Below are 20,684 nucleotides of genomic sequence, written 5' to 3'. Positions count from 1 at the left end.
TTCATATCACATTTTGTTTGACTGGTAAGGTCACTTTGGCCTCGGTCGATCCTTGGTCGGCCTCCTTTTATTTTCAGGTTTTTTAACCATTAAAAAAGCACATAGTTAGTAATGAGGAATATTACCAACTTTCAGTTAAAAAACAATTAACTTTAATTTTCTGCGGGATTGTTGCAGTCTTAAGGAAGCTTTTAAATGGCAGTTGTAATTCAGGCTTCGGTTATTCAAACGTTGGATAGCGCTATCCACCGCATAAATCACTATAAAGCGGATAGCTTAATCGGTTTCCCTAATACTTATCCGCTGGATAGTGATTTATCCGATGGATAGCGCTACTACAAGATGGACTCCTGGGTAAAACGGACGCCTAAAGTTGGTGCTTTCGTTGCTCCCGTGATTTGATATCTCTATATGAAGATGGACACTTGGTAACGGTCCGGCCAAAGGTGTCTGTCTTTCGGAGACTGTTAAGTGCTTGAGGAAAAAACACAAAAAGAGCTATGTTCCAGGACATAAGGTATCTTCACTTGCTTTTACTTCAACTGTACCATCGTTTAGCGAGGAGGAGATATTCCTTCCCTTTCGCACAAAAAAAGTGTTATGGTATGTGCTCTTGAGAAGTTCGGTAATAACCGAATGTATGGTAGTTTCTGAATAAAGGCGTGGAAAGAATTTTATACCTGTGGGGTTTCTGGAAGGCAATGAGTCAATAGCTGAGAATGAAGTAGTAGCAGTACAGTAGCAGTAACGTTATTAAAGTGTCAGTCGTTCTAGCGTTTACACACTAATCGGAGACACTATATTAAAAATATACCCTATTTGAATATTACATCTACAACATAAACATTAAAATAAGATATTGCCTGGTGACATTAAAAAATATGACATAAATACTAAAACTAACTATTGCACAAACTAATCAAAACTAACTATTGCACAAATAGCAGCCTTTACAACACCCATCTTCCTTTGCCTCTGACAAGTCTCTTTTTCTTATCGAAAATTTCCTTTGCTTACGATACCCAAAACATGCAATTTTTCCTCAGTGAAGTAAATTCTATTCATAATTAATTTAATTCTAGTCATAAATCATTCGATCTCTCTTAATTTTCATGGCTGCATTTCTCAAAGACCAATTTCTACCGCAGAAAATGTATAGGCGGGTTACGTTTTTCATTAATTTTATTTAACTGAAGGTAGCTTACAACGCTTTTCAATATTATTAGGACTTCACTTTAATGGATTGATGCTACAACAGTTTTTAAATTTACCCTTCGGTAATGATATCAACTCAATACCTATTACTTGACAATTTTAAACACTTAATGACTGGTCCCGAGGGAAACAGTTAATTTTGTCAAGAGATCATAATAGGATTATGATCTGTTGATTTGTTTCCCTCGAATCCAGTCAATATTTCCCGCGGGCTCCGCCACGGGAAACATGGAGATTCTCAGGAAACAAAATTAATTGTTTCCCGAGGGACCAGTATTTTAAGTGTTTTGTTATACAGCTGGAAATTTTGAAGCTCAGGAAATTCATTAAACCTTGCTGTAAAGACGGACGTCGGTCAAGACTCGCGGGTAACAGAAACGGGTAACAGTGCACTGTCATTCTCTGACGTCATAGATTTGTTGAGAGATTTTGGCGGGAAACAGTTTGATAGTAAGATGTCATGTGACCTTGAAGTAACCAATGAGGGCGCGTGCTGTTGGGAAAAAATTTCCAGATATATAACAATTAAAGCCACTTAAACAAAATGGCCTATGTAAGGCAGAGGCCTCGCGTTTGAAGGCAAAACTTGAAGCGATTAGATATATGATATCGAAAAGTGATGGTAGCTGCCTGACTAGTGACAGGATGGGCAAATTACAGACAGTGCCGTGAATATAACTCTTACACTGTCCATGGGCCATATCAACAAACAGATAATCAATTTTTTCCGAGTTTTGTGGCTCACGGCCACTTTGATTTTCTACCAGGCTGAGTCAGAAGCCGATCATAGTTTTACGGAAAAATGTTTTGACAAAAGAGTTTTTAATTATTTTCTTTTCTCACTATACAGAGAAATACAATATATCTTTTCCATTTGCTTTTCTCGATATAAATTATTCTTTATATCTCTTTATATTTTACATTTAACTTCTTTCAGGCTCATGCTTCTTTACATTTTTAAATATAAAGACAAAAGAAATAACACTTTCTGAATATATCATACATAATTATATAGTCCGTTGACTTTTTTACTTTCCTAAACCTGGGCACGAGTTTCGACCACTAGTCACTTTTCAGCAAAACCAGCAATACCTGAGTTAACAATAGCGAATGCGCTTCTCACTAACAAGAAAGTAAACGGATTCAAAGGCTTAGAAATTGCTTCTGATGACCACTGTAACCATCCCTTTTCGGCCTGCACTGTCTTGAAGCCGGCTTGTTTTATACTGGCTAGCGTTTCCTTGTTACAGCGACAACCATTAAAGAGCGTGGGATATATCAGCAGCTTTGTTAGAAGATGCTGAACAAAATATTGGAGAGTCCAAGGTTTCCCTATTGAAATAAATCAGTTGAGATAAAATACAACTAAAAACAAATAACTCCTACTCGGACCCCGATTATGATAAATGTTTGGTGGTTAATACAGACAATACAAGTAATAGCCATTTTCCATATATGGAGGCAAAGAAACAATGCATTTGTTAATGATGACATATCGTCAAGACATCATCACTAATTTCGGTTGCGTGCATGATAGATCTACCGTTTCATTTTTCAGGGAAGTTTTCCGCATTAGCGTACTTATCAACCGAAGTTTTCATGCTAAAGAGCAATGTCACTACAGTATCATTCATAAGTAATACTAAATTTTTAGTGATTCTGATATAAATCACATGTATGTATTCGAGCTTATTCGATTTTATATCTCCTTTTATTCAACAGGCATGATCTGTAACATGTAAAAGATGAAACGTGATCTATGACGTTCGTAGAAAACAACAGAACGACTTTTTCCCGAGTTTTGTGGCTCACGGCCACTTTGATTGTTTACTGCAGACGTAACTGTGGTCGTTGTTGCAAATGGTTGATGGAATCCAACATGAATACTGATTCAGGCAGATTATATTGTGAAAATGTATGTTTAAACGCCATGTCTACTACAAGTACAAGTGTTTTAGTCCGGGGGAGGGGGTACTCGACCAATATTTGGGTATGGGTGAGCTGCTGAGGGCTTGGAACCCTGACAAAAAATTCCTAAAATACGTAGCCTGTTTAGGAAGACATCCTCAATTTTAGTACCCTGTTTAGGACAACTCCCTCAATTTTATTACTAGAACAGACTCGCAAAAACCATGCACACTGTTTAGGACAGACTTGCGCGAAATTATATACTCTGTTTAGGACAGAGAGGATGAAAACCATACCCTGTCCAGTGGCACATCCACGCATAGGCCATATAAGGGAGTACCCCCCCCCCCCCCCCCCGCTGAAGTAAGCGAGCGGCTTTTTACAAAACCATAAAGCTAGGACTCTGCAGCTTTTTTAAAATATCAAAGTACCATAATATTCGATGAAACGCCGAAATATCTGAAATATGTGATGACAACAGTGTGGTTCACATAACTGGTGAACCAAGAACAAATTCAAAGATAACGATTTTATTTCTTTTATTATCTATTTTTTTCCACATATACAAGTACAATAAACAGTGAACATTAATTTTCATACAGTGCTTTAAATGTAATTCTCATGCTTTCCTCTGTTGAACATTAATCATTAAATTTGCTTAAACATACTTTCTGGCAATAGACCTCTTTAGCTTGTACGTTTTGTTTTCCCAATACAGGTCATGTGATAATACTCTCGGGGACCGATTTCTTCCAAATTCCGTCTTACTCATGTGCATATATTAGCATATGCACGCACGTGCATTTGCATGACAAAGGGTCAAATTCCCCTGGGACCTCTATTGGGTAAACAAAATATACAAGCTAAAGAGGACTATTGTGTAGCTGATGTTAAACCTGTAAACTTCATAATTGCTTTTACCAGCCTTGTAGAATGCCTAGAAATTCCAAGTCCACTCTCATTTGAACTTGGACAATTTCTGGGAATTTCTAGGAATTAGGAACCACAAGTTTTAAACTGGGAATTCCCAGGAATTTCAAGAGTTATTTCACAAGGGTATGGTCTTGCCATTCTAATGAAACCTCTTCAGGAGTAACTTGCACATGGTACTATTTATTTGAGCACATGTATTCTTAGTTAGCTGTTACTTCATATACTGAGTCTGTGGATGAAACCCTTTGGTATGAAACCTTTTGGCAGAACTTTCGCTTAAGCTTAATGAGGGCCACAAGTTTATTAGCCTTTGGCTATTAAGTGCTACCCTCTTTAAATAAAGGCTGTATTATTATTATTATTATTAAGCTCAGTGACAGCTAGGGTTGAGTTTATTGATGGTGCATATAAAATAGACCAAGGCAATGATGAACATGATGAAGATTTTGATAAATACATGTATTTGTACCTAAAGGCAAAGTTGTTGATAATCAAATGATGAAGAATGAATTTCATGGATACTCCACAAAGTAAAGCGCACCCTTATTTCAATGTAAAACATTTTTGTGAGGGAGTGAAAGGCTCTTAAAAATAACATAGTGAAATTGTATGTACCAACCTGCTACATGCTCTAGAAAAAAAAATCTCCCGCCCTGAAAGACATAAAATAAACAGTCTCAGAGTCAATTCAAGATATATCCAACAGATAAAAATACTTAATTATACATTTATGTATCTGACATTTTGTGGCAAAGTTTTAGCACTTAATTGCGCTGAATTCAGTGACTTTAAATGCTCATAAGGCCCAACTCTACTCTCGGAGTGGAGTGTAATTATAACTTTTGTACATAGTTTGGATTCTATATAGCTAGATTTCCTCTTAGTATTATTGATTTTCATATTTTTTTTATTTTTTATATCTTTGTATAATTTTTATTTTATTTTATTTATTTATTCATTTTATTTTATTTTTTCCGTTTTGATATGTACTGAATTTGTGGTAATTCAGCATGTTCATATTTAAACGAGTCTTGTACTCATCAGTGTAAAATGGATAAATAAAATACTTACCTATCTACCAGTATTAAAACGTTCTGATGGTAATATAATCAAAATCAATGCAAGCTGTACATGTGCAAAGAAAAGAGACTTAGAGAATTATGAGACTCACTTAGATATATGTTGTATATTTATGAGTCTCCTGTAACATTTCTCCAATCACCCTCTTGGGTTCTTTTGTTATGTATCGGTCAAATCAAAGCTTCAACATCCCCCCCCCCCCGGGCATACCCCAGGCATTTGACACCTTTACCATCCCGGGGAGGAGGGAATTTGATTATCAGAGTCTTCCAGGGGGTGGGGAATTTGATCCCCATGCGTTAGGGGTGGGGAATTTGAACTGCACCCTCGATTTCATGTGAAATCTCTAGCGTGGCAAGCTATCATTAGGACGGGGTGTTAGAGGATTTTCATGGAAAAGATTATGCCTTTGTGGCCAATTGGTTACGAGGAAAGGGCTTGGATTCAGGCTTTGAATATATGAATGTATTAAGTTGTGTTTACAATGAAATACAAATATACCTATACCGGCGATTCAATTAAAAGCTCAATAGAGGTCAATTACTTCCACATGCCGAATGTATGTTAATTAATAAGGTGAGCGATGATGCACGTCAGTGAAGGGTCATGATGTAGTACTTAATCTCAATAAATGTTATTTTTTTTATGGAATGCTTTGTATGTTGCATGACACACGACGAAAGGCTGAGCATTCAGTATTAAAAACCTTGTAGCAGCGATTTCTGCCACTTTGCATGAGACGTTTGTTCGTAGTAAATACGCCAACAGTGTTTCTCAGTTTTTGTTACAGTGAATGTGAATTATTTGCTGTATTTATAAATAAAGATTTTTTTTCAACAACTGAAGGCGTTTCTGCCGTCCTTCTGTCATTTATGTGCCTTTGAAATGTCCCCAGGGTGGGGGCATTTGATCACATGAATGGACCCTAGTGTGGGGCATTTGAATGGTATTTTGGCCCGGGTAGGGGGGAATCTAAACAATAATTTTCGAAAAAGTCAAATGCCCGGGGGGGATGTTGAAGCTTTGATTTGAGCGATACATTAACGGCTTAAAGTTATGTTTTCATTGCGTGACAGTGAAAACACTCTATACGGAAGGAGTACCTCTTCGGTCCAAAATGGTGTATTAAAATGGTAAGGGTTTAGACCACAGGACAAGAGCCTCCCCGTATCAAACTTCGTTGAGGGATCCCCCTTGGGGGAGGGGGTGGGGACGCAAGAGCGATTATTGAACTTACGGGCATCAAGACCCTTTTCACGGCCGTTAACAAAACCCGGATCGGATTGCTTGGATCGGATCGGATCGGATCGGACTCCGGATCGGATCGGATCGGATTACGGATCGGACTAGTGTCTTCGCTTTTGGTGCAGAAGAATTATTTTGACAAAAGCTGCTTTAACAATGACACAGGTGGCTCGGAATAAGAAAGCCGAGTTCTCACAACGTGAGTCTAACCGGTTCGACTCGGATTTTTTCTTCCGAGCCGCCTGTGTCACTAATACCAAAAAAATAGTTTCTCATGTATCACCAGGCTTAAAATTCACCATCAGCTTTAAAATCATCGCAAAGAATTATTTTCAACTGAACTGCACTGGGAAATTTTCTGTTGCATAACTTCATACGATTACAATTCCAAAAAGAGGCTTGGTCACATGACGTCTCCCGAATCCAAGATGGCGGACAGAGATGTACGTATCTCTCATTGCAATGATTTTGTTTTTCTTTTCATCTCCACTCTCTTCTGAATTGGTCTTCTTTCTCACTGAGCTTGGATTGAATGCTTCTTTTCAGAGGAGACGATTAAGAAAATCGCGGTAATAAGCAAGGTACGATAGCGACGACTTGTTGTCAATAAGCGAATGACATCTTAAATGTCACCTCCGTTCAAGTAGGCTCAGAAAATAACGAGATCACTTTACAATAAAAAAAAAGAAAAGAAACACTAAATTAGTTACAGAAGATTGTATACATACTCTTCTCTCCGCCATCTTCATTCCGGGGGATGTCACGTGACCATTTTGGCGGGAATTTAAGGCGAATTGTCAGTCCGATCCGATCCGATCCGATCCGGAGTCCGATCCGATCCACAATCCGATCCGATCCGAGCAATCCGATCCGGGTTTTGTTAACGGCCCCTTTTCACTTCTGCAAGTGTTTTCGTCGTTTGATCGTCAGTAAGAGAACACAGTACCATCGTACAAACAACAGCAGCTACGGAGTTGTCCTCCACGCCCGGTTTTCCTAATGAACAGCTCATATCCTCTACTGAGGCTAGCACAAACTTCTTCAAGTGAACTCTCTCGCCTGCTTTCTTCAAGTTTTCCGTAAGAAGTTCCACAACGTGTGGGTTTGAATCAACAGCTATGAGGGATGTTCCTTCAGGATAAACATCGAAGTTCTCTCCCGCACCGATCCCGATTTCCAAAACATCGCCTTCCACTTCTTTCAAATGATGGCCAAGTTCAACAAAAATCTTTTGTTTCAGAGGCGCCATGATTCCTTTCACCAGCTGTGCGCTGTTGGACTCCATTTTGGCGAAAAACTTCTTGTACCAATCTGTTGATACTGCAATCCGTACGACCATCACGAGAAATATTATTACTAATGATGGGATAGAGAAAACAGTGGACAAGAAAGCTGACAAATATTCCGACACCATTTTGACGTGCAACGCAGAATGCGAGCGTAGTGGTGCGCGCATTGATCGTGCATGGTACCACGTAAAACGTGACAGCTACGTGACGGTCAACGTGACGGAAGTGGTATCAATGCCAACCTGTCCCCAGGGTCTTCTCGTTTTCCAAGTCGTACTCATCCCTCTGGACGATTTGACAACTTTTGTTTGTCTGTTTTTTTCTTTTCTTTTTTTTTTTTTTTACCACTGTCTGTTAAACCTGTACTAGAAATACGTTTATCGCAACACCCTCTCGAAGCTGTGATGAGGGGAAGCAATATGAATAAATTGAAACCAGCTATTAGGTAAAACAAGTATATATAAAAGAGAAAGAAAAAAAGATCAAAACGACCAAAAAATAAAGAGCCCCGGACCATTCACGCGACAGGTCAACGCTTTACCTATTGTGCCAGCACGCCAAGTGTTTAACTTCTTTGCCCATGATATTTCTGCTGATAGACGCTGTTTGAAGCTGGATTCATCAAGAATTCAGAAATATATTCGGGGACAATATAAGAAGGGCCGTTTGACGGTAAAAGCCATACTTTAACTCATTTCGCGGCATTTGAATAACAAAGAGCCATAATGGGACCGGCCCTATTATGATCTCTTGGAAGAACATATGGCCAACAAAGCGATATTTTAAAAGTGTCTCGTAAATCCGTCGCGAAGTCTCGTGTTAGCCTGTGTACAGACTCTCCCCTCTCCTCAGAAAAAATCGGGGAGAGAGACGACGTCTCTGTGAATCGCCATCTTTAATCGTTTTCCCATTTCCTCGGAATGTGGGGAAAAGCCTCTAATTGGTTGTAATGCTAATGCCATGACGCAAGTAATTTCCGGGTCATGAATCTCAGAATAGATTCCCCGGGGAAAACTTCAGCCTTTGTGGACAGCTTACCACATTTATATAGAGGGTTTTCACTCACGTGCACGTGACCAGCATCTATGCAAAGTTATTGGAATAAAAGAGAGCGTTTGTATAAGAAAAGAGTTCAGCTCCCACAGGATTGTCTTGGTACTCCAACATGGCCGCCGTTTTATTGTTTTGGAACACCAATATGGCCGTCGTGACGTCATTTGAAAATGCTCTATACGTTTACTTCAAGAGACTATAAAGGGGACAGAGAGGGCATCCCCCATATACACCCTATTCCATAGGTAATTCGTCTCGAGTTATTTTTAACACCACAGATCTCAAGGGGGATTAGACAACAGCCAATCACATAACGCGAATGTGTTCCGCGTGGATGACCCACGCTGAGAGCCACGCGTCCTTCACGAAATGACGCAGAACAAAATGGGGAAGACGCGGAGAGCGATTTTGCTATTCCTTTTGTCGTCGAAAACGACTACAGCGAGATTTCTGCGAAAGCTGTGTCAGCGAAACCGAAATTAAAAAAGAATCGCCCTTCCTCTCTTGTATAGAGCTAACAGTAGAGCAGGGAAATCCTTAACACACTGAATATTCTCTCAGGATCATTTATAATTTACAGTTTGAAGAGAGCAATTTCTGGTTTGATGTTTATTTTTTCAGTCTTTATAGCGATTATTCCTACCCACTTACTTTGTCAATTGTAGGCGAACCCTCCTAAAGCTGAATTTCAAGGGACCATATTCAAGCTCAGAGAGAGAAATAAAATTTCGTCGTTGCTTATTTACGTCCTCCATAAAACGCGAAATTAGGCATTTTCACGTCGTAGTCGTGCAAAAACGGGAAAGAAATGAACAAAAAAGTGTGTTGCACGAGCAAAGTTGTTGTTTTGCTAATTAAACCTATTGTTTTTTTGACGTTCTAGTTGTCGTCCGCGTCGTTGGATCTTAAACTCCCTAAATTGTACAAACGACCGGTTTCAATAGACCGGCGAAATTTCTCATTTTATTAAAGCACTGAGGTTACGACAACTTCGAGTTAAACTGATTTCACGGGTTGTCAAAGAGTCCAGCGATTCCTTTTTCCCAGGTGAGCGCCGACTCATTTCGCTTCAATATTCAGGAATGCTCTCGATCTTTTTACGCTTTCATTGCCTCTCGCCCGACATGTTTTGCACGGCGTTTGGTCATGCGAAACCTCCACGAAACATCAACGCCACGCGCGAGGTAACTTTATCCCGATTCTAAAAATAACTCGAGACGAATTACCTATGGAATAGGGTGTATATGAGGGATGCCCTCTCTGTCCCCTTTATAGTCTCTTGGTTTACTTGTATTTCGGCTCTCGGGAATAGGCTTGTGAAGCAAGACCACCGACTGGTTTGCTGCACCGGTTGCGCGCGCATGGTGCATCTGCTCTCTGCATGTGGCTATTGTAAATAAAAGAGAAGGACGTAGAGAATTAAACGCTTAATCAGAGATCTTTCCGGATTTTAGCGTGGACACTACGTAGAAGTTTTTTTGTCGGCTAGCCTGTGCTCAGAAGCTAGGGGAGGAGGCTATTTTTCGGCCTACATGTGACCGTCGTGACGCGTAAAATTAGACAAAAGTAGAGCTATAATTTCTTGCTGAAGAAAAGGGAACGATCCCTTGCGTGAAACCTACTCGAAATCATCGAATGGATCAACTCCTGCACAAAAGGCTTAAATTTGAAATGTAAACAGTGTTTCCGAGATCATGATACCGTAAATTATTTATTTCAAGCCCATTTGAGTGGGTGGGGCTTAATAGAGACCGGGGGCTTATTTATTAAGAAACGAAGATGGTATCAGTTCTCCATAAAGAACTTTAGAATACAAAGTGGAAAAGCTCAAGTACAAGAAGTTGGAGATAATGCAGCCTGTGAGAAAATTAATGCGTCTTTGCATTGTGGCCGGAAAACTCGTCACGTGATCTAAAAACTGTATTTTGCACCAGAGTATTGGACTTGTGTAGTCGTTCGGAGTCGTGGAGCTGATCCAATCAATAAAAATTTCGATGATCTACGCTCAATCTAGACTGTCCAGTGTGTAGATTGAGCGTAGATCATCGAAATTTTTACGCGAATTGGGGTCTATGAATTCTGTAAGTGTAGAACAGAGTACAGAATTCTAAAATATGAACATGTGAGGAAATATACTTTCAAGGGAGTGAAGAATTAAAGCTAAATGGAACTGGTTGTATCACACATAATTTGTGACACAGCCGAGGATCAGCAAACCTCGTCCCCAGGGCGCTTTCCCACCTCCAAAGCCAAGGGAGGTTTTAAAATCATTTCCTAGTACCCTGCAAATTAGTCTACTTTAAAACAACAGCATTTAGCGACGGAATAACTTTATTTTATGTTGGACTCGCGTCAGAGAATGCAAATTTCAGCCGAATAACTAGTGATATTTACCTCGTGACTGCTCCAATCATGGTTAACTTTCTCACTCGTAGTGTGGTCGCTGAGAAAGACGGATATCCCGCTTCTTGTGAGCGCGTTTTAGCTCTCCTCCTCATTCGTGATCAAATATCCTTTCGCCAACAGCGAAATATGAAAATTTCTGATTGGATTTTCTTACAGCACGTGTCTATGTAGCAACAACAAAAGTTGTTTACCTGACCACATACACCACGGGGCATTTGGGATTTGAAAAATATAAAAGTCTTTGTTCTTGGGTGATTGCCATTTGTTAAGTAGAGAATCCTGGTATTTTGGCGAAAAAAAAAACCGGACTTAATTGTAAAGTCGTGTAAACTTGCTTCTGTAAAGGAAACAAATCTTGTCAAGATTTCACATTTACTGGGGTATACAGTTTTGACTCTTTTAAAGCGGCTTTACAATAAAGTTCTCCCCAGGATTTTCAAAAGTATTTTCAACTATCGACATATAAAGAAGGCTCAAAGGTGGATACAAACACCTTACCCAACACAGTCTCTTCGTTCTGTTGAACATATCTTAGGATGACATGTTCGATTTATGTTGTGTTTCGCCTTTGATGGTGGAAATTTTCAACACCGGCGTAGAGATAATTTTAGGGATAAGGGTTGTGTGTTTTCAGATTAAGGGCGGGTTTACACTGTCGCGTAATTGTTTACGTCGGTTAGTGCGTAAAATTTTCACTCGCAAAGAAAATAGAGGCAATGTATGAAAGGTCGCTCGTAAACGTGAAAGTTCGAACCTCGATCGCTCAACTTCACGTTCAAGCTCGACAATTTATATCTTGCCTTTATTTAAGGGCCTGTTTACATGGAGTGGGGGACCCCGGTCTAGTGGGGTTGGTTTCTTTTGTTTTCACGCTCTGGCGGACACAAAACAAAAGAAACCTACCCCACTAGACCGGGGTCCCCCACTCCGTGTAAACAGGGTCTTATTTACACGAGTAAAATTTACGTCAGTCACGTAAAAATTACACGACAGTGGAAAGACACTACCCCTAACCCTAACCCTAACCCCCAAACAGCATTCTTTTTTTAAAAAAAAGATCGATCAGTAATGAGTCTGACTCTCACTCGAAGTATGGGTATGTTACAGGTAACCCAGGCTCACTGTGTGTGTCACGTACGGGTTTCATAACATGAGTAAATATAGAGAACATATGGGGCGAAGTTTAGGTCTGGAAATTTGCTAGGAAATGGAAATAAAAATCGATGGAACTTACCATGTGGCGAGTCGTTGTTGTCCTTAATATGCACACGAAGTTTCGGGAAAAATAGTCTCCTTCATCTTTCCTACATAGTAGACAACTTTGCCCCTATGTTCTCCATATTTGCTCATGTTATGAAACCTGTACGTGACACAAACAGTGAATCACCAGTAGGTACAGTTGGAGTGTGAAATCCATTAAGGATTTTCCCAAAGGAATGCTGCCTTCCCGGGCTGAAGAAACGGATCTCGGATTTTTCTTTGGCACTTTATGCTAATAAAACTAACAGGTTCTTATTTGAACAAAAAAAGTGTGGTACAATATGACTGCACTTGAACAGCATCGCAATTATAAAGAGGAACCCGGAACCTCGGTCTGAAGCTGCGTCTAGCTCATAAGGAGAAACCCGTCCTACAACTATGACGTAATTGTTTCATTTGATCTTCGGGTACATTTTATTTGCATACAAATCATCTTCTTTTTTCAATAACAACTTTGCAGCGTTCGCCAAAGCCACGGTGGTTTTTGTTAGATCTTGCACAACTCTTCGCTTATTCTTGGCCTTTGGGTCTCTGACGTGTAGTTCAGTTACAGCTACTACAATCTGCTAAAATCAATAAAGCTCTCATCAACACAAAACCTGCCTTCAATGATTTGGCTTTCAATTTGATTCTCAACAATCTATTAAATTTTACATTACAAATAAAACAGCAAATAAAATGCATTCCAGTTCTTTCATAGCAAATCGCCAAAAGGAAGAAGTCGGCGGTATTTGCGCAAGTATGAAAAGTACCTATGGGCTCCTGCTGGCAGCATATAGAAAGCATCTTCCGGCTAATGGAGCCTGCGAGGAGTAGGCTTTCGCATTAAGCTAAGTGCAACATTGTTGGGCCAACAATGTTAGGAGTTGTTGTGTGTTGGCAGTGGTCTGCAACCGGATGCAACAACTCCATCCCATCGTTGTTGGCCCATCATGCACGCGTGTTGGTCCATCACGCGAAGTTATTGCTTCGCTGTTTCCAAGGAGACCATGTGTAAAGCGCTTGCGTGGCCACAACAATGTTGGAAAGGGCTGTACAAACGGATCCAACATTGTTGCGCTACGCTTCGGCGATCACGGAACAAAAGAAATGTTGGGAGTTGTTGGCTCAAAAGATTGACTGGTTTCAAACTTTGCGCAAGAATTCCCAACAATACGCAACAACATACAACAGGGTGTGCAACGGAACGTAACAACGAACGCAACGAGTTGTTGGCCAACAATTTTGCGTCCGTTTACACGGAGCTTTAGAGTTTCTCGCCGCAGTTCGCGTTGGTGATCACTCCAGGATTCTACAGATATGGGAATCAGAAGCAGGGACGCGAGCGACTCGTCTTTGCAAATGCGCTTTGCGAGTCAGGTCGTCGGTTTGCTGCATTGCTCACTTGCGCTCGTAAAAGATAGCCTACTAGCGAGCTTGTAGTAATAGTGTTACGCGTGAGATGTTGGCGCGTGTATAGACAGATTCACCCTGCGAGGAGGACCTCTTTTTTGCGGACTTTAAACTAGGAGAAACTAGGAGTATATAAAAATCAATCTTCATTTTAGGATAACTTTAAGTTTAACTCAGACTATTGTTTCATGAGCGAGACCGGCAAGCATTAAAAATGCTTTTACTATGATAATTACTAATTCCTAGATCCTAGCGCTTTTAACTTTTGTTTTTTTCGATAAGCACTCCTTTGAAAGAGCGTCGGCCTTAAGTTTCCCCCAAATACCGTAACGTTCATAGCTGGTATGAATTGAATTCAGTCATCATGAACAAAAAGCTTACCTTGTTATTATTACGCTACTATAGCGGTTGACAGTTATGAAAGCACGATGTTGCTATGGATTTGACGTCCATTGAGGGGCATGACATTACGAAAGTTATTGCACATGCGCCCTTTGTTTGTGCCCTGAGCATGCGCCTTGTTGCTTTTCAAATTTCGGAATGCTTGAATCTGTACAAGAAAATGGCCATAAATTAATTATATGAATGGAACGATAAAATGTGGTTTAGTGAATGGTTTAAAGTGAGATTCATGTCATAATGAATAAATGCAATATGATCATCAAGACGGCTGTAGTTTTGAATAGGAATGAAAGTGACTGACAAGTCATGATCAGAGTTAAGGTACTTTTGTTTGCTGTCAATCATACTAATATATAGATTTAGCCAGGGCTAAAAGCGAAGCTCTCGTTAAATGATTTACTCAAACAAAAAATAAAATCGAGCAATGCTAAACGGCGACGGCAACGAGGACTGCAAAAAAACCCAATAGTCTAATAAGCAACAACAACAACAAAATTTGCACGTGCAGCACTCTTTTTTGAACATTTCTTTGCCGCTGTTTTGCACGACCACAACGTGAAACTTTCTAGTCACACATTTAACGGGAAAAAAAATGTCGTTTGTACTCTTCAAACACTTTGTTACTTGTGTTCAGTTCCTGTTCGCTTATCGCTACTTTCGAGTACTTTCGGAACTTTACGGTACTTATCGCCCTATTATATTGTGAGCGTTTAAACAAGCTCTTAGAATTTCTCCAGAAATAAGGCATAGATACTTGAAAGCCTATTTATAAAACACTTGATTTGTACGTACATCGAATAGTGTTAATTCTTTTTTCATATCCAAATTCTCGGTGTCTGAATATCGAATGCAACAATCCTTCTCTCGTTTGATATATGAAATACCCGGTCAGGGAGTTCTATATAACCACGAAATATACCCTTTTCAGTATAGCTTGTACAGCGGGGGTGATTTAGCCAAACATAAGGAAAGAGACTAGAAAAAATGAGACAGATCGACATCGCAGCCTGTTTAGCCCTGGAAAAGCTGAATTGAGTGAATCACATGTAAGGAAATATCCTAAAGATCTGAAATAAATACTGACTCAAAACTAATTAAATATTGCGAGAATGAAGAGTTGGAACGATTTCTTTTTTTTTTTTTCTTTTTTTTCCCACAGCTTTATTGGGTACTCCTCTTGTAATATATAACATAAATTTATAATACAGCACAAAAGAAAAGAAAAAAAGAAGGAAACACCCAAAAGGGGTAAGTGCAACGGGACTAGATCTAGGTTAAAACAAAATAAAATGAATACTCAAACATTTGTACAAAAATAAAAAAAAATTACGAGTGGCATGGGCACGTAGGGACTAGAATCCACGTGCAGGGGTAATTGATTTCATATACCCGCGACAGGTGAGTGCTCATTAAATTGCGAACAAAAAGTTGAAAGGCAGTAGGCGAGGAAAAACTGGTTGGTGGTGCTAGCTTACAAACATAGTTCCATAGTTTAACTATACGGTTAAAGTAGGAGGCCTGAAAAGTTGATGTTTTGCAAAAAGGGGTGCGAAGATTAAAGGAGTTACTTAGTCTTGTACGATCATGGGAAACAAAAGATACATATTTCCGAACATCTAAATCGGTACTACAGTAAAGGCATCTATAAAAAAAGATCAAATCTTTAAGTTCACGATCTAGAGAAAGTGGAAGTAAGTCTAGCAAAGTCAGCCGCTCTTTGTACGACGACTCGGTTCTCGATGAAGGCTGAAGATTCTCGGTTCTCGGTTTTCGGTTCTCGATGAAGGCTGGCGCTGCTTCCCCAGTAGTAAGGTGGCAACAAATGCCGGCGATTGTGGTTAGTATCAGACTCCTCAAGGAGTTTGCTTTAGTTACAAAGTTGCAAATGAGTATTTTTTCGTGAGAAGATATACATGTAGTTGAGAGTGAAAGTTTTTGAATTCGTTGCGGCCTGATAGATCATCATTCAAATGCGCCGTAAGGAAGCACTTATATAGAGTACGAGTGCACAGTACTCTAGTACGGACGGGCCTGGGGACCGTTTCTCGAACGTCCCGGTCACTTTTCGGAGTCGGAAAGGTGTTTCTGTTTGCCAGGTTTGCATTTAAGATCAAGGTATCAATGATTTTTAAAATGATCAATGATAAAACTATCCATTAACGAAGCAAAATTGACTGGTTTGTGAGTTAGGAATTGTGCTACTATTCAGCAGATTTTGATTTTAAAATTTGCTTAAAAGATTAAAAAAAGGTTAAAGTAGTCGAGCGCGAAACCCTACGCAGACTCTTTTCAGCAATTACGTTTCCCCCAGCTCAATTTGGAGTCGAGTAGCAAAGTCCTGAAATAATGCAGACCTTTTTTATTGTTTGCCCATTTACTGCTGGAATAAGTCCCAGCCTATTAATTTAGCCATTAATCATCTCGCCATAAAACTACTCACTCTGTTGCCTGGTTACTCTTACCTCTAACTCCGATATTTGTGGATGATTATTCATGACAAACCATGTGACAGATTCGTAACATCCGGGAGTTGTAAGAGAACCCTTGTATTTGAAAAACCTGTCAGCGACATCCGGGGAAACAAGAAGAGGTGCCAAATCCTCTATATGTATCGCTGCACTCTGAGTGACCACGTAATTGCTGTCTGTTTTCAAGATAGCGGTATTCTAATTACTAGCCTGCGTAGCAGGCACTTGGAAGTAGAGACAAGGGCGCGAGAAAGGGCGCGCGCGAGGGAGACACGCGAGGGGTGTCTCTCCTCGCGCGCCAATTTTTTCTTGTGCCCACTACTTCCAAGCGCCTGCTACGCAGGCTATCTAATTACTACCATATATAGCTAGAGTTTAACGGTTTATTTAGATGCTAGGTATTTCCTTACCTGTAATGTATTGTTGGTTTCACAAATATTATATTGCATGTATCTGACCGTTAGACTAAAACTACCTTCTGTAACTATAATTATGCTAAAAGTGAAATGTAAGTAAAGCTTGTTGTTGTTTTGTTTGTTTGTTGTACTGTCAGGGAGGTTTGCTTCCATATGAAAGTAGGGGCATTGTAAGGTAGAAGTTAGGTTAAGCACTACGTTTCACGGAAAACGGCTGCCCCCCTCCCCTACTGTTTGAAAAGCCTTATAACAAGTTATAAGGGGAGAGGAACGTCATGATTAAGAATTTAGTATGTCCCTTAGCTTTTCCAGTTCTTAGCGTCAACGTTCTTACAAAAAAGTTCCGTTAGAAAAAAAGATTATTATGTAAGGAGAGCAACTATAATGTTTATTACTAACCTTGATCAACAACGTTGTTGAGGAGTTTAGAAATCTTTTCTAGTGCATTGTTTGGATTAGATGTGCTAGTATTTGCCATTGGCAGCTGTGAAACAATCAATCAAACAAGCGAGGAAATACAAAGTTCAAATTAGCAGGCTAAAACTCTTAACTCTCCGGTCCCCGAAGAGTCAGGTTCAATTCAATGGCCTCAGTGTGGGTCGAGATCAATTTTAAGCGCCCCGAAAGCCGGCAAGCACAAAAGGAGTAGAGAACAATACCTTAGAAAAAAGGAAATCTCAAATACCTTGGTCTAAAAATTTGGTGTATTTTTTTTCGTTTTTTCTTTTTTCTCTTCACCCTAAGGATCTGTTTGCCGCTCCTGCAATTTTGTCATTTTTAATGTCCCAGCTCTTTGCTTGAGACTCAGTTCTCGGTCAACATAGCCTGACTGAATCTGAGTTAGGTCCCCATTAGCTTAAACGTTAAACGTTGTTGAATGAAAAATAAACTTCCGCGATTAGTTAATCCAGACTTTTTCACTTTAATTAATTCGACTGATCATTTCCGGTTATTTTAACCGAATGACCCTATTTTTGCGTTAATTCCTGGTTATAACACTCTTAACAGGTAAACCAATGTCTCACCTCGTACATGACAGATACCACAGCCAGTCCATCCTCTCCTTCAGCGGCCAGTTCAAAAGTTGCGTAGTTAGTGTTATCCCAAAAGACCATGTGTAACTAGAAAGAAAGAAAGGAAAAAGAAAGGAAAAATTGAATGGTTTTCACAACCTTTTTTACCACTTTTGTTTGTGATTTTAGTTAGGTTTACACTAACATTAAGATAAACTTTTTTAGACAGTATGGTAAAGCTCTCCTCTTGCCTAGTTCCTAGGCCTCACTATTGCGCGCGTCCAACGCGTTTCGGGTCACGTGGTCCGGGCGAAGAAGTTTCCCGCCTTTTCGCCTCGAATACGCCTATGTGAATTGACTGAGACGGCCTGGGAATACGGCCTTCCTCTTTCCCTTGGAGATCGAGTTAATGGTTCGCACCAGTGGAAACTTGAGGCGTAACTTTCGCATCCTACTAACGACGCGTCATACAAGATTTAAAATAAAAAAGAAAAGAAAAGAACTTTTGAAACTGGCAGAAAGGTAAATCGTCTTCGATCCGATTCAAATCCTTTCCCAAAACGTCTGATAGACTCATTAACACAGGTAAAGAACAAATGATTATGATATAACTAATACAGCGTTTGGATTCCATGTAGTCGATTAATCGTGCGTCTAAGCCAGGAGTTTAGAAGTAAGCGCGCAATTGTTCAAAAATACTAACGTGATTCCAATTTTAATTAAAGAAAACACTTCAAATTTTGATATTTACCTCTAGCGGATAGTTGTTACCATCAATAGTGTGTTCGGACCCAACCGAATCGTTGCAACCAAAGTGGAAATGGAATTGCTTGAGGAAGTAGTTTTCTTGAAGAAGACCGCCGGCCAGTTTGACCGTCAGTTCTTCTCCGACGTAAAACGTTGGCGCGTACCCATTGTTTCTAAGCTCACCGGTGATTGGTCTACCGCCTGCCACAGTGAGGCGCAGATTTGGCGGATTTGTCGGATCTTTCTGCATGACCTGGTCGGTGACGATGTTAATTGGAGATTGCTTGCGCCCATTGCAAGACCAGTTGCCATTCAAGGTTTCCCACTCGTCTGGACCTGGACAAAATAAAATTGAGGATTAAAGCTTGTCATATTTATAGCAACAATCGTAATCAAAAGTGTTGGTTGACACGTTCGACCTTTTTTCTCTCTCAACCTGTCTACGCCAGTTCTGTAAGTAACCGGGTTCTTAAAAGCGGATATGGTCTGTTATATCCCAAAAAATGCAATTAACCTTTGGAAAATGCAAATGGCGGATCCAAGTAACAAATGATTCGGAATGTTCACGGAACGTTAAGAGAACGTCGTTAAGCTAAGTCACACTAACAACATGATTTTTACAACCTTTTCAGCCTCTTTTGTATATGACTTTAATTTAGTGAGGCTGAAGATTAACCACGAGGTCGTTTGAAAATCGTCGACCTTGTCATTGAATATTTTGCCAAAAGAGAAGGTGCTTTTTCGAAGAGGAACGGTTATTTTTTTCCTCAACGAACCAACCGAACCTTATTTAAATATTTAATAGCTTAATAGGTATAAGAGTTAAGCATTGCCATGAAAGAGTGCGGAAAGAAGAAGCCTTCCTTTTAATACGTGATTTAACCTTAACAAAGTGAAGTGGGAATCGAGTGTCTTTTCAAGGGGCAGAGGAAAGGACTTATTTGTCAGTTTCACCTAAGGTTTGGGTGCTAATTTGGAAAAGGGCGTATCCGTATAACTCTCATTAAGGTTAAGTGTTAAAAAGAATTTATGTGTATATTAAACCTCTTTTTTTAGGTAAGATTATTAACCTTTTGCGCCTGCTATTCCACGATCGTAGGACCACGAGGTGCCGTGTTCCACTGAAAAATAAAATATTTACTTGCAAGTTAGTAAGAATGAAATTGAGTTTGATGGGAAGCTTTGAGCTCGGAAGATGATAATGATCTAATTTTAGTAACGATTGTCACTCTAAAGTTGCAGTATTCTAATCAACAGTTTTTTTTTTCAAGTTGTGTTGGTAGCACCTCCCGATCACCTCAGTTTGTTTCGAGCCTTTTCTAATCGAACTAGTTTAATTATAATAAACAAAAATAAACATGTTAAAGATGTTTTTTTAAATTTCTTTCTCGCGCGCCTTTATATCTTTCTCAGGTTGTACAACTTTCCTCTCAGGTTGTATGAGGTTTTAAAACTAGCTTAGGGTGTGTCAATAGACTACTGGGTGTGTACAATGTGCCTGCACCAAACAATTGATTAGATTTTGGACTTACTGGTGTAAACAACGTCCATTTTCAAGATGATCACAATAGCTGAAAAGCAAAAGGGGAGCAATCGAGATACAAATCAGTATTTATCTTTAAATATATAATGTGCGTAAATATAATCTTTGTCTGTTTTTCCAGTAAATTCATAAAGCTGGGTGTACTCCTTAGCATCTGAGTGACAGATTAAAAAACACTGAATACCTATTAAAGTTATTACATATGAGCGTTTAAGCTTGTCGACAGCTAAGTCTAGTTTACTTTACTTTACATTGTTCTATCTATTAAACTTGTCTAATACAGTTTCACTCTCCCTCCTCCCAACACAATTCCC

General features: G+C 39.6%; 2 protein-coding genes across 2 annotated transcripts; both read right to left on the bottom strand.

Annotated features, from left to right (window-relative positions):
• Positions 1-1,286: 1,286 nt before the first annotated feature.
• Positions 1,287-7,896, bottom strand: LOC140947755 (thiol S-methyltransferase TMT1A-like). Its single transcript, XM_073396936.1, has 5 exons — positions 7,267-7,896; positions 6,592-6,599; positions 4,676-4,709; positions 2,308-2,547; positions 1,287-1,708 (listed from the first exon to the last, which is right to left on the bottom strand). The coding sequence occupies exons 1-5, from the start codon at positions 7,835-7,837 to the stop codon at positions 1,674-1,676; spliced, it is 888 nt and encodes a 295-aa protein (XP_073253037.1). The 5' UTR covers positions 7,838-7,896; the 3' UTR covers positions 1,287-1,673.
• Positions 7,897-14,165: 6,269 nt separating this feature from the next.
• On the bottom strand, positions 14,166-20,378 carry LOC140948934 (carbonic anhydrase 1-like). Its single transcript, XM_073398196.1, has 7 exons — positions 20,360-20,378; positions 19,898-19,948; positions 18,832-19,163; positions 18,093-18,188; positions 17,467-17,551; positions 16,646-16,827; positions 14,166-14,331 (listed from the first exon to the last, which is right to left on the bottom strand). Exons 1-7 carry the CDS (start codon positions 20,376-20,378, stop codon positions 14,197-14,199), a joined length of 900 nt encoding a protein of 299 aa, XP_073254297.1. The 3' UTR covers positions 14,166-14,196.
• Between the last annotated feature and the right edge of the window lie 306 nt (positions 20,379-20,684).

This window comes from Porites lutea, chromosome 9 (genome assembly GCF_958299795.1).
Source record: "Porites lutea chromosome 9, jaPorLute2.1, whole genome shotgun sequence".
Taxonomy (NCBI): Eukaryota; Metazoa; Cnidaria; class Anthozoa; order Scleractinia; family Poritidae; genus Porites; species Porites lutea.
This window is presented reverse-complemented; position numbering and strand designations above follow the sequence as displayed.

Excerpts from the sequence above, each read along its gene's own strand:
- LOC140947755 (XM_073396936.1), bottom strand. The coding sequence starts at position 7,837 with ATGCGCGCACCACTACGCTCGCATTCTGCGTTGCACGTCAAAATGGTG. Across the intron at positions 2,548-4,675 it reads TTTTCTAGAGCATGTAGCAG|GGAAACCTTGGACTCTCCAA; the intron begins GTTGGTACATAC and ends TTATTTCAATAG. Across the intron at positions 1,709-2,307 it reads ATTCGCTATTGTTAACTCAG|CACGCGCCCTCATTGGTTAC; the intron begins GTATTGCTGGTT and ends TTTTCCCAACAG.
- LOC140948934 (XM_073398196.1), bottom strand. Across the intron at positions 18,189-18,831 it reads GTAACAACTATCCGCTAGAG|TTACACATGGTCTTTTGGGA; the intron begins GTAAATATCAAA and ends CTTTCTTTCTAG. Across the intron at positions 16,828-17,466 it reads CAACAACGTTGTTGATCAAG|ACAGCAATTACGTGGTCACT; the intron begins GTTAGTAATAAA and ends TCTTGAAAACAG.